This window comes from Oreochromis niloticus, linkage group LG11, assembly GCF_001858045.2.
Source record: "Oreochromis niloticus isolate F11D_XX linkage group LG11, O_niloticus_UMD_NMBU, whole genome shotgun sequence".
Lineage (NCBI taxonomy): Eukaryota > Metazoa > Chordata > Actinopteri > Cichliformes > Cichlidae > Oreochromis > Oreochromis niloticus.
The window spans coordinates 14454477-14467183 of NC_031976.2; the positions used below are offsets into that span (position 1 = coordinate 14454477).

A 12707-nucleotide genomic window follows, 5' to 3' on the forward strand; every position below is an offset into this window, starting at 1 on the left:
AGATGCATAAAGGAGCGTTTCCACACCAAACTTTGTATTTCATTTTATTGAAGTGAAACTTTTATTATTTCTATTTTGATTTTATTTGTTTTACATTTCTTATCTTTCTATTCACATAACACTGGCAGTGTTGACTACGATGACCTGGATGACTGAGAACCTTCACAGACACACTGCCCTATTTATTTTTATCAATATGAATGAATGAGCAAAATCTAAATTCTGAGACGTAGTAGAGTGTGAATTATGAATATTTTCCCTCCATTTTTAAACTTGCACTAGTGGAATTTTTTGTGTACAGTTATTAGAGGGAGAAAAGGTGCTGTAAGGAGCTATTTAAAAGTCAACGCAAATTATGTATACTCTACACACACAAATGACATATACTCGGTTCAAATGATACAATACAAAGCTTTTAATTTGAAGACAAAGCTTACATACTTCCTGGATTTTTCGTCGTGATGGCTGGTGACTCCACAGAGCAAGAGGCGGAAGACGTCCATGCGGAAGACCAGTTGGACGCCCTGGGTTGGACGTACAGCTAATCTGCAGTGCAGTCTGGGAACTGTCAGTCGTTTAGCTTTGTATCTGTGGCTCTGGGAGCTCACCGATGCGCTCGCCGCTGTTATATTCACACAGCGGGACAACCCTAAGAGAAAAAAAAAAAAAAAGAATATGTAGAATATAATTACCTATTGTCTGCTTCCAAAGCCATCTTGTCAACGGGTCTGATTTGTTGTTCGCATGAACGGCTGATACAGTAGCCGGGCCCATCATTTAAAACAACCTGCTACCAACATTAGCTAGCTTTCGACTCATTATTGATGCTGTCAGCTGGTTTTTCCTCATTTAACGGGATACACGAATGAATGACAGTCGTTTGTCAGTGCCCTACAAAGGTAAGCTTCTTATGTGTTCTTCAATTTCAACGTTATAAAGTGTCACACGACCTGCGCTGGCTGAAATAACCTCACCTGGCTAATGACGTTGTGGCTGCTAGCAGGAATGTTAATGTAACAGGCAGTAACGGTAATGAGGTTAGTTGTAATGTTTCGGGAATATTCCGTGTGTAAAGGGGTAGTTATTCAGGTAGCATTACGTTGTCATACTTTGGTAGCAGCAACCATCGCACAGGAGAGAGGTACTGCTCCACTGTGTGGGTGTTGTTGTTGTTTTCATTGCTGAAAGCTGTACAGAAGTTTGTCTGAGAGCACAACTGCCAGGTTTCAGAGCTAACTCCTTATCGTAACGTTACATTTCCCTGAAATTGAAACTGAGCTACCTCAGTCCAAGTGAAAGTGTGCTTCTCCTAGGTGAAGAAAAACGGCTATACTTGGTTCGGCTACAGACTTTTTTTTACGGCAGCATTTTGACGTGACGTCAGAAGAAACACAGGTGTGATTAATAACATTAATTAGTAATGGCCGCATTGTGCACTGATACGTATTGCTACTTGTGTCACAATCCCTCCTCTAACAAGACAAGAGGCCCTGGTCTAGAAAAAGTCTGTGGCTTTAAACCCACTATAGATGTAAATAAACGAGTGCAGATACCCATATAGTACACATAGCTCCTAATGTAATATATGACTTGTCTAACATCAGTTTCTCCCACTGATTCCACTTGTCACTTTTAGCTGCTACACTACAAATTTCAGAGGAAAAAAAACACAGGATGTCACTCAGAAGATGCGTGTTATTGCGCAGGTATTGGCATATTGCAGTGTTATTAGTGTATACAGCTTGGTCAGCATATGTATAAATGTGTATACTGACGACATTGTTGTTGTTTTACATTTTTTCCAAAACATTCAGATTAGTTATATGATGAATGTGTGCGTCAGATGCATTCATATCCAAATTTAAGTAGAGCGGCTTTGGTGTATTCTAAGAAAGCGAGGATGTGCTTATTAATGTTGTATTAAATTTTGAATGTTATTAGGGTTTTGGGGTATTTTTATGTATAAAATGCCATATAAAGAGAAGGGAATTGTTCCCGGTCTAACAGTATTTATGGATTTAATGGTGGTTTGTCAGCCTGTATGGTGCTTTGTAACACAGGGAGCAGACCTGACAGCTGCTTGTGTGTAAACAAGAGGGCATTTCACGGTTAGGCCGTTACTTATAAATTTCTAGTCAGACTCATCCCTCTCCTGTTAACCAGCCTCGGGAATCTGCTTATTGGAACGCCATTCCTTTTAGACAATAGGATTTCTTGAACTATTGCGTTGTAGGACTCACAGCAGCAGCGTCATCTCCTTCTCTAAACTCTGCAGATGTTTGTGGGGAGGTCACTGTGTCTGCTGCCATGTTTCATTCCTAAGAATAAATACGATAATGGCTACTCATGTCAGACTGATTTGATAAAATGGCTCCAGCTCCACTCTGGTGCTATCTGAACATTTAATTGATACTGCAGACTCAGGCTCCTTGTTTCATGATGAGGCACAGAGAGGATAACACTTTGGCTCAATATCACAATTCGTGTTGTCTTTCTTTTATTGCAGGTGTGATGTACATATGTGCGGCTGGTGCTTTACATTAGCATAACATTACCATCCAGGAGAATGAATGCAGAGGAACTGGAGCTGCTCGGTGACTCCAAGTACAGGAATTATGGCGCAGCAGTGGACAAGGCCCTCAAGAACTTTGAGTACTCCAGTGAGTGGGCAGACCTCATCTCTGCACTGGGCAAACTCAATAAGGTAAGAGTCCTATAGGCTCAGCTTCTTCTAAAGATTGCTTTGTTGCCTAACTGCATCAGTGTAAGTAACAGGAATGCAGAGAGGTCTGTACAACGGCCTTAGTTTCACTTGTTTTGGTTCTATGACTTGTACGGAAAAGCCTTCTAGCTGTCAGTTTTCAAATCCTGTCTCAGGTTCTGCAGAATAATGCAAAATACCAAGTGGTTCCTAAGAAGCTGACAATAGGCAAACGGTTGGCCCAATGCCTCCACCCTGCCCTGCCCAGCGGGGTCCACCGCAAGGCCTTGGAGACCTATGAAATCATCTTCAAGATCATAGGACCTAAGAGGCTGGCCAAAGACCTTTTTCTTTATAGGTAATACTGCACTGTCAGATCTCAAAAAGCAAGATAGTCACAAGGTTTGTAGGTGGGTAGCAGTAAACATCTGCCGTTTCCCTCCACAGCGCTGGGCTTTTCCCTTTACTTTCCAATGCTGCTATGTCAGTGAAGCCTGTTCTACTGGGGCTGTATGAGACCTACTACCTGCCCCTGGGAAAGACCCTGAAGCCAGGCCTGCAGGGACTATTGACTGGGGTCCTTCCTGGTCTGGAGGAGGGCTCTGAGTACTATGACAGGTGAGAATAGGAACACAAAAAGCAACACTTGGAATGATGGTGATGTGCACATTAGCCCTTAACTGAACCATGAAATAACTGCCAGAAATCTTTAATTTTTTGATAATGGAGTGTTTCTTGAACCTTTAGACAAACTATATAAAAATTTGTGTCACATTTTGCTACACAAGGCATATTTTCGCAATTTAGTCATTAAAAATGTGTCATGCAAATTATGTCATTTTTTAAAGGTAAAAAAAAGTCACGACATAGAAGTCTCAAAAAACACACGTATCAAATCTAATACACTGGGCTTCAAAGAGTTACATTGCTGTGATAGCCCATTACAAGAAAGCATTTTATTGCCTAATGTGGAAAGGAAGTGATAGTAGATCATATGAATGATAAATGAGGTATGTGAGTCATTGCAACATGACTATTACTAACAGAGGATAGCCTGAGACTTAGTACCTCAGTGTGGACTTTAGACCGATGTATTTTCATGTCTCATAATGATCACTGAAACAGTCTAAGATTGTCCTGAAAACTGAAAGTAGGCATTTGGCCTCTATTCTTTTCATTTGTTCAATCAAATCAAAAGACTATCTTAGCATTTATTGGCAAATGATAGGCCAGGTGTTCAGAAATGTATTCATCCTGTGCAAAGTAAACCCTAGGGGGCGCTCCAGTTCCAGTTAAACTATGATGGTACTACTGGCCTACAGGATATATAGTAGACTTTCAGCATGCTCTAGTAGGAAAAGCATAGGTGTTTCCAATGCAAACGGTGGTGCCATTTTGTTACAGTATCTCAGTAAGTAATACTATATGGAATTAATATTTGTGAATACAAATGTGCCTATTTATGGCATATCTGAATGTCGGCTGTCTTTTCAGCCTGTTAGTAGTTATATACATTATCATTGTGATTCATTTCTGAACAGATTTTGCTTCTGTCAAATTACTTTTAAAAGGAGGTTGTGTTAATTATTTATTTTTGTTGTTGTTTCAGTATTTTCTTTCTCATTCAAAGGACTTTCATGTTGCATTATAGCCTAAGAACTAACTTATGTCTTATATACCTTGTGTGCAAGGTTATTATAGGTAAATTATATTTTACCTAAAATTAAACAAAAAAATAAAAATTATTTTTTAAAATATTTTGGTTACCTGAAATAAAAAAAAGCTTTCAAAATAAAGAAAACTTACTGTAGTCATAACTTTAACATATCTTGATTCTTTGTTATTGTGGTTAAATCTGTGAAAACAGATTTCACAGATTTATCAGGAGGCTCTGGTGGATATATTTATGCATATAATAAAAAAAGACATTGTGGCTACATTAGGTTAGTGTCTTACGGCATGATTTAAAAAAGAAAAAAAAAGAGCACACGGTCAAAAATGGTCACCTCACTGTAACACCTGAATTGGGTGAAGTCCAGCCTAATAGATGGCAACATTGTGCCCCCTAGTGGTGGCAAGTTTTATAAAGCAAAAAATAAGATAAGCATCTTAATGTGGCTCTTACAATTCATATTTGTCTACATGATTATAAGTTATTTCCACAGTGTTGTGTTTGCACTGTAATATTTATTCAGAACTTCTTGTATCTTGCCCCTGACACATACCAACTATTTTAGAATAATTAAAAAAGACTAAAACCTAACAATGAGACTGTTTACAACTACTCTAAAGCAACATTTTTTTTCACAGTACTTAACAGTGTAACAACAATGAAAGCTAAACTGAATGATGCAAGCCCTAACATTTGAAACTAACTGAAACAAAAAATGAAGTGAAACACAAATATATTGCCTTCATGTTAGTTCAATAGAAGCTACACCACTATTGGGCCGTGTTATCTGCTTTGTCTCAGTGAATGCTCTCTTCAGAGGAGACTCGGTAATGACTAATAAATTATGATGGTTTGTTATTTAACTTGGATTGTTTCTCAGTTAAATCTTGGTGGAAAAAAATAGCAATAACATTATCAATACTACTGTGTATATAGTTGCATTAGTAATATATATATATTATTTCTTGATTGGCAATATGATGATTAAGGTGTAGTGTGAGAATGTGAACGCTTGCTTTCTGGAGTTCTCAGATTCCTGGCTCTGGTGGATCTCATATAAACCCCCTTTACTTTGGGATTTTTAGATGCTCATGTAGACAAAGACTTACTTCTGAGTACCAGCTGTGCATTGTGGACTGCATCATTTCTAGCGCCAGGCCAGTTAGAGGTAAAGGTTGGTGTGTGCTTACTAAGGCTGGTCCCTGTGACCCATCTGTGCTTTCTGTAGAACCAACACCCTGTTGGAAAAGGTGGCTGCAGCCGTGGAACAGTCGGCTTTCTACAGTGCCTTGTGGGGCAGCATCCTGACCAGCCCCTCTGTGCGTCTCCCCGGGGTGTCCTTTGTACTCCTGCACCTCAACCGTAAGCTCTCCATGGAGGACCAGCTTTATGTCATGGGTAGTGACATCGAGCTCATGGTACGTGGCAGATAATTCCTCATGACAGCATTGCATGTCCTTCAATTAAAAATATATGTGGATCGGACTGGCTGGATAATATTCTGTTTCTGTTCTTGCCAGGTGGAGGCCGTCAGTACGTCAGTCCAGGACTCCAGTGTTTTAGTGCAGAGGAGCACTCTGGACCTGATCCTCTTCTGCTTCCCCTTTCATATGAGCCAGGTAGGGGGAATTAGCGTGGTCTCTGCAGTATGATAACAGTGTTTCTCTGAGTCTACTTTAGACTAAAGTATCTATGGACTTCTCATAATAAGATATCTGTTGTAACATTAGTATTATTGTTCTTGTTTTTTGTTGTTTCAAATCTAAAGGTGTTTCTCTGGGTCTTTCTGTGCATCTGCGCATGCGTGTGTGTGTGTGTATCTAATCACAAAGAGGCTGTTTAGGCAGCTAGCTTGGTGACTCTTGCTCGCTGCTTGTTAAATTCTTCACCTCAAAAACATTTCTGGATCTGACAGGGCTAGGATGGCCTTGATTGTCTTTGCATTTGTGTGTAAAACCATATAATCTGTGCAAAAGGGACAAATACACAATGACAAATATTGTGGTCTGTTGTGTGTTGTGTTCAGGCAACTCGCCCTGACATGATCCGGATCCTGTCAGCAGCTTTGCATGTGGTTTTGAGAAGAGACATGTCCCTCAACCGCAGACTCTACGCCTGGCTCCTGGGTGCGAAATCCACGCTCAGACACAGTACTGACACTCGGATGCATCACAGTTTGTACTCATCATGTCAGTTGTGGAATATTGTAGAAATACAGGGATATTTTCCAGATTTTCCTGTATTTGTCAAAGTGCATGGTTCCCAAGAATTGGTTACTTTTACTCTTACTCTTTACTCTTAGCCTTAAATCCACTTTCATGTAAATACAAGAGGACTAACAGACAAGTTTCACAGACCGTGGCAGGAATCCTGAGACACAAAGCTTTGAACACACTCTCCTCCTGTGTACACACTGTTTCTGCTGTTTTTAACAAAATACATTAAGCTTGTATCTGCTTCAGCTGTTGTCTTACTTTATTTTTTCTTGTTTGCAACTTACTGCGGGCAAACACACTGGTAAGTATCAGCATGATTAAAAGGCGGCACTAAGTGAATTTGCTCACACTTTTTAACTAAAGCACTGTGCAGGCTTACAATGTTAAATGCATTAAATACAAACATTTCTGAATGTCAGAAATGATGAAGGAACAAATCAGGTCTGAGTCTTTTGTTGAGGTAAACAGGAGAGTGTGATTAGTATTCAGTCAGCAGCACTTATGTTGTTTTGGTTTTATTATTCAGTCATTTTGGAGATTGACCCAGTCTAATCTAGTCACACTTATTATCTCGATCTGCATTTGAGGCTGAAATATTGCTAATGCTTGAGCAGCCACTAACTGTAAAAGAAGCTATAAAACACACAGGTTTATCTCAGCGAGAGATTAAACCTCTGTTTGTTCCTCTTTTAACAAAGGGTTTACACCTTTTCTTGTGCTTGAGTGTTCTTAAATTATTTCTGAATGTTAATGTGAATCTAAGTGTATGACTTTTTTCTTTAAAGGCTTTGACAACAATGGGGTGATAATAGGCCCCCGCAGCACTCGACAGAGCAACCCGGAGGAGCACGCTAGCCACTACTTCAACACCTTCTCTAAGGACATGCTGGTCCAGGTGAGCTTTCAAGCTGACTGCATAATCAGGTCACCAATGGAAAAAATGTTTTTTGTGTAAAACTGATTTTCGAAATATTCCCCAAACAATGTCTCTTGAGATTAGACATGTCTGCAGTGTGGTGGGGGAAAATCTTTTGTTTCTTTTTGTGTGCTACACAGTTTTTTCAACCCCCTTTATCCTTCTCCCACACCTCTCCCTAGCTGTGCAGATACTGTATGTCCTGCTCCTATTCCCAGCAGCCAGCACTTTGAAGACGGCTCACTTCTTGTGTAATCTGTCCTGCCATGCTAAAAACAACTCAGTGATGTGCTCTGGTGCTCACAGTGGGCACAGAGAGCAGCCAGCAGCAGTTTTATTTTTACATTTTATTTTTTTTAATTAATTTATTTTTTTGGTCTGGTTTTTTTATATATATATATATTTATTCCTCCTTCGCCATCTGCTCAGATAGTTAATCGGAGCTCCCTCCGTAGGGATACGGTCAGTACTACAGGGACCGTCTGTTCCATGGCTTTGCCAGTGATGTGGCAGACGAAGCGTGAAACACACACGGCACATACAGAAAGAGAAAAAAATGAAGGGCGTCACTGTGAAGACAAAATTGCTTCTGACAAACATAATGGAAAATAAACAAAGATGAAAAGCAAATGAATATAAATTATATTTTATGATTCTTGCAGTAATAAACTGTGTGTGTGTGTGTGTGTGTGCACACGTGGATGCATGGGTAATTTTTTTCAGGCAATGGTGGGGATTTTGCAGGGCAAGGCTCGAGGCGGAGAGGAGGAGAGCATCCTCATGCATGACCTCAAGCCATTTCGCATCCTGATCAGTCTACTGGACAAACCAGAGCTTGGTAACCAGTTTATTAGTGTTGAGATAATAGAAGTCTAATTAGTGTCGTATATGCACTATGTGTTATATAAATAGTCTGATTTTTGAATGTGTCCACACACTCTGCCTTTGTGTCATCCAAGGGCCTGCTATCCTGGAAGACGTTCTGATCGAGGTGTTTCGAACTTTGCACACACAGTGCAGAACAGAGCTGGACCTCCAAAACCAGAGTCCCTTCAGCAAAGATCACACACACCTCAGCAGGTCTGTCTGATCCACTACTCGACCTTCTTTACTGTTGAGACATGAGGGATAATAAATAAAGCCTCATTTATTCGTCAGCTCATTTAACAGTGAGGGTGGACACTGGTATAGTGAAATATGGACTTACAATATAAAGCGTACGCAGCAAAAGTAGCACATTAAATACATAAATCACTTTAAACCATCCAGTCAGATACATGAGGTCAGACTGTTAATGGCAAGACAGTGACAGGAGGCAGCACATTAGTTAACTTTGGCTGAAAGGACTTTTGTCAGTGGGATAATAAGATCCCCTCTGTGAGTATACGGTATTTTTTTTTTTTCCCAAGCTGGACAATGAATGACAAATAGAATTTACTACAGAGCGTACTGGACCTGTTATGGAATATTCTTATTTGCGGAGTTAATACATTTACATGATGCTAATTTTGACTTCTTTCTCAGTAAACTGCGGGAGAACAAGAAGACGGCAGAACTGATTAAAACAGCCAATTTGCTGTTTAATTCGTTTGAGCCGTACTACATGTGGGACTACATCGCTCACTGGTTTGAGGAGTGCTGCAGGTCTGTATATTAAGATAAATGTTGACATACAAAATACAATTAAGGCAATTAAGGCACATCGTGCTGATATCAAAAAGTGTAAATCTGTTAAAAACTAAATTTGCTGTCTTGCTTTTGGTGCTTCTCAGAGATAATGATGCAAAATCCTGCTGGAGGTGTTTCATTCTTGTTTGGTTTTCATTGTAGTGGTAAAGCTCTCTTCAGCCAGTAGTGGGAGCTAATTCAGTTCATAACAGCTGTTGTTTCAAGGTGCTTAATACTGGAGGATGTGCAATATTAGATTAAAAAAAAACAAATAATTTGGGGGGGGGTGGAGAAAGAAAAGGAGTAAGAGCCCATAGCAGCATAACTAAGAGATGGTTCAGGTCACCTCCTCTCCAGACCTAACTATATGCTTTATCAAAAAGCATTATCTTTAAATTAGAGAGGGTTTCTGTCTCCTGAATTCAAACTACAAGCTGGTTCCACAGGAGAATAGCCTGATAAGAGCTCTTTAAGATATGATGAGATAAGTCTGGTCATTCAGGACCAGTTAGGAAGTTCAATTTAAATTCAATTCTGGATTTCACAGGGAGCCAGCAAAAAAAAGAATCTTTCTCTTTTTCTCGTCCTCATTAGTACTCTCACTGTGACATTTTGGATCAGCAGGAGTCTTTTTCAGGGTGTTTTATTAACTGAAACTAAAGGAACTACAGTCCAGCCTAAAAGTGACAAATGCTTTGCTAGTTTTTCAGCTTCACTCAGAGACAGGATGTTTCTCATTTTAGCAAAAAATTTTCCTAACATTTAAATGGATATGTTTCCCTGTTGCAGGAGGACAGTTAACAGCAGTGCAACTGCAACACAGCATGTTGGGAGTGCAGATCCTCCTGAGCTCTTATTGGTTGAGTTCTGTCAGCTGGTAGATTTTCTGCTGGATATTGTTTCCCTGGTGAGTCTTGCTTTCTTTCTTTCTTTCTTTCTATCTTTCTTTCTTGCAATCTTGCACTCTCTTTCTTTCTTTCCTTCACTCATTTCTAAGCATTTTCATGCTTTTTTTTTATCACTTGTATTATTTTCTGTGCTACTTTGTCATTTGCAGATTTATTTATTTCACTTATTGCTAGTGATCTGAGGTTTTGTAGTCTGTACCAATATCACTGAAATTAAATGAGTGTTGACACCAGATACAATTTCAAGGTTTTAATTTAAACAAATTTGTTAGTGACTTTGCTCTCTTAACGTTAGGAGCAGTACCCAGCTCATATTTGGAGCTGACTCTGATAGATGGCAGAAACATTGCAGTTTGAAGTGTGTCTTCCTTTTGTATAGAGTGTTCCCATTATTACAGGTAGCAGCAGACCTGTAGCTGTACATGCATTTCTACATGTTATTGTCATTGTCCAGTATCTCCATTGTCTGCTTCACACTACAGCAGTGTTAGGTTCCTTTGACACCCTGTGCTCATTCTTTCATTACCGTACCTTCATGTTTTAGTTTCTGTCTTTAATAGGTTTTTTCTTTGGTGTTGCATCTCTAGCACAACCTGTCGTCTCTCTCCTACAGTACTTTGTCACCCTGCTGGGCTTTGAGTCTCAGTCTCTCTCTCTTGGCTCACATACTTTCTTTTTAGCCAGTATGTCCCCTACAAGTACTTTTACCATAAACAATTCTGCACCCGTGTTGTCAGATTTGTCCTTCAGCTCTGTTTCTGTAACATCCAGTCTGTGGGATGTTACGACCACCATTCAGGTGTGTGCGTTCCTCCTGTCTGTTCTGTGTGTTTGTGTGCCATCACTGCACAGGCTCAAAAAGCCTGTGTGTTTCATTTTCCCGCCAAAACTATTGTTTGCATCTTTGTAAAATTATGCTTGTCCAGACTGAATTTCCAATCTGAATGGTTTGGAAATCCCACACTCTTTTATTACCCTGTTTAAAAGCTTGTGTGTGTGTGTGTGTGTGTGTGTGTGTGTGTGTGTGTGCGCGTGTGTGCGCATAAAGAGAGAATGTTGTGAGAGTGTGTTGCCCGTGCTCTGCTCGCTCCTGTCTGTTCAAACTATCTGCTCTTTCTCCTTGAAGCCTACTAGAAGCATGAGGGTAATCTGCCAGGTAAAGTACTGCTCTTTCCTGCTTTTTCACCTCACCCTGCTTCACTGAGGCTACGATAACATTTCTGCAACGTCCTGCCAACATCCCTCAGGCCATCTTTGTTGCCTCCCTGCTTTGACTGATCATTTCAAATCGACTGACTTGTTGTCACTTAATGTCATTTTGATCCCAAATGAAATGAACATGATCCCAATGGATTATGACATACCATCACATGTGTTGCAAGTTTAACCTGGCTGTTTGGTGTGGATCTTGTGAAAATGAAATCACTGCCCAGTGTGTATGTGCTTTTTTTTTCTTAAGTATGCATGCAGTTATATGCTACTGCAGTGCTCACATATTTATTAAGAAATATGATCCTTTTATTTTACTCTTTGAGTTAATGCTTGTGCTATAATATGTTTTGTTAACCTTTTTTGTTTTATAAAATCTGTGTGTTGAGTAACAATACTTTCCAACTTGCATAGATTTAATACATTTAATGACAAAACTACAATTTTCTTCCATATTGAACTAAAGGTAAAGAAAAGAAACTTAGTAATAAAATAATATGGTCCTTAGCAGCTCTTAAAACTGGGTAAATGTAATCTTAGATGAGTAAAATCTAACCCAAAATGCAGAAGCAATGTGTGAAAAAACAAAGTACAAAGTAGTAAGGTTTGAACTTTGAGGGTGTTTAGACAAGAGAGAAAAGTGTAAAATGTTCATGCCTGTCTGAGAAAAGTGTATGAAGTGTGTAGCAAGGGGTTTTACAGCCTTAAAACATCTATAATAAATGTAAAAAATAAAGTTGGCTGATTTGCTGTTTTCACATATCGCGGGTCATTTTTAGAACGTAACTGTACAGCAAATCAGCAAAAACACCTCAAACCAACTGTCAGCCACTATGGTGGAGGGGTGATGATTTAGTTTTGCAGCCACAGGACCTGGGCACCTTACAGTCACTGAGTCCACCATGAATTCCTCTGTATAACAAAGTATTCTTGAGTCAAACGTGAGTATCCAGCAATTTTTTTCTGGCACAACTGCACCTACTTCCAAGGTGCATGGAGAATACAAATATCTGATGACGTGAGGACTCCAGCGAAACTTAAATTATTAGTGAACAACTTTATTGGTTGACAAACGTGTTTAGGCTTACGACCTTCATCAGGGTCATTACAAAATATCAAACAGTTTGTGTTTAAATAAAAAAACAGGAAACAGAAGAAATCTAAGTGGACCAATCACACATTCACATATAAACAAGCTGACCAATTAGCATTTAACAGGTTAAGCTGAAGGCCAAACAGGCTCTGGACTAAACCACTACAGATTAAAGGGGGGGGGGGAATTTACCACATGTCCTAAAGTAGTTCATACTCAAAATTACACAGAAAAATGCAAACGAGTTAAAATAAAAATAGGGTAAGCTCAGGAAAGTCAAATGTGAGGCCATCTGTCTGACAGCTAAAGCCTGACTGAAACTGG

General features: G+C 39.5%; 1 protein-coding gene across 5 annotated transcripts in view; it reads left to right on the forward strand.

Moving 5' to 3' along the window:
* The first annotated feature begins 443 nt into the window (after positions 1–443).
* The window catches only part of dop1a (DOP1 leucine zipper like protein A), a 28099-nt gene continuing 15835 nt past the window's right edge, over positions 444–12707 (forward strand). The window contains exons 1-14 of one of the 5 annotated variants that reach the window (XM_019364724.2): positions 444–899; positions 1314–1395; positions 2507–2704; positions 2878–3059; positions 3149–3319; positions 5602–5791; positions 5894–5992; positions 6400–6523; positions 7375–7484; positions 8229–8343; positions 8465–8585; positions 9030–9149; positions 9963–10080; positions 11208–11237. In XM_019364724.2, coding sequence (XP_019220269.1) covers positions 2567–2704; positions 2878–3059; positions 3149–3319; positions 5602–5791; positions 5894–5992; positions 6400–6523; positions 7375–7484; positions 8229–8343; positions 8465–8585; positions 9030–9149; positions 9963–10080; positions 11208–11237 — 1518 coding nt within the window. In that variant the 5' untranslated portion in view covers positions 444–899; positions 1314–1395; positions 2507–2566. The remainder of the gene's footprint in view (positions 900–1313; positions 1396–2506; positions 2705–2877; positions 3060–3148; positions 3320–5601; positions 5792–5893; positions 5993–6399; positions 6524–7374; positions 7485–8228; positions 8344–8464; positions 8586–9029; positions 9150–9962; positions 10081–11207; positions 11238–12707) is intronic. The other 4 variants (XM_019364725.2, XM_019364726.2, XM_019364727.2 and 1 more) reach the window with 4 other exon arrangements.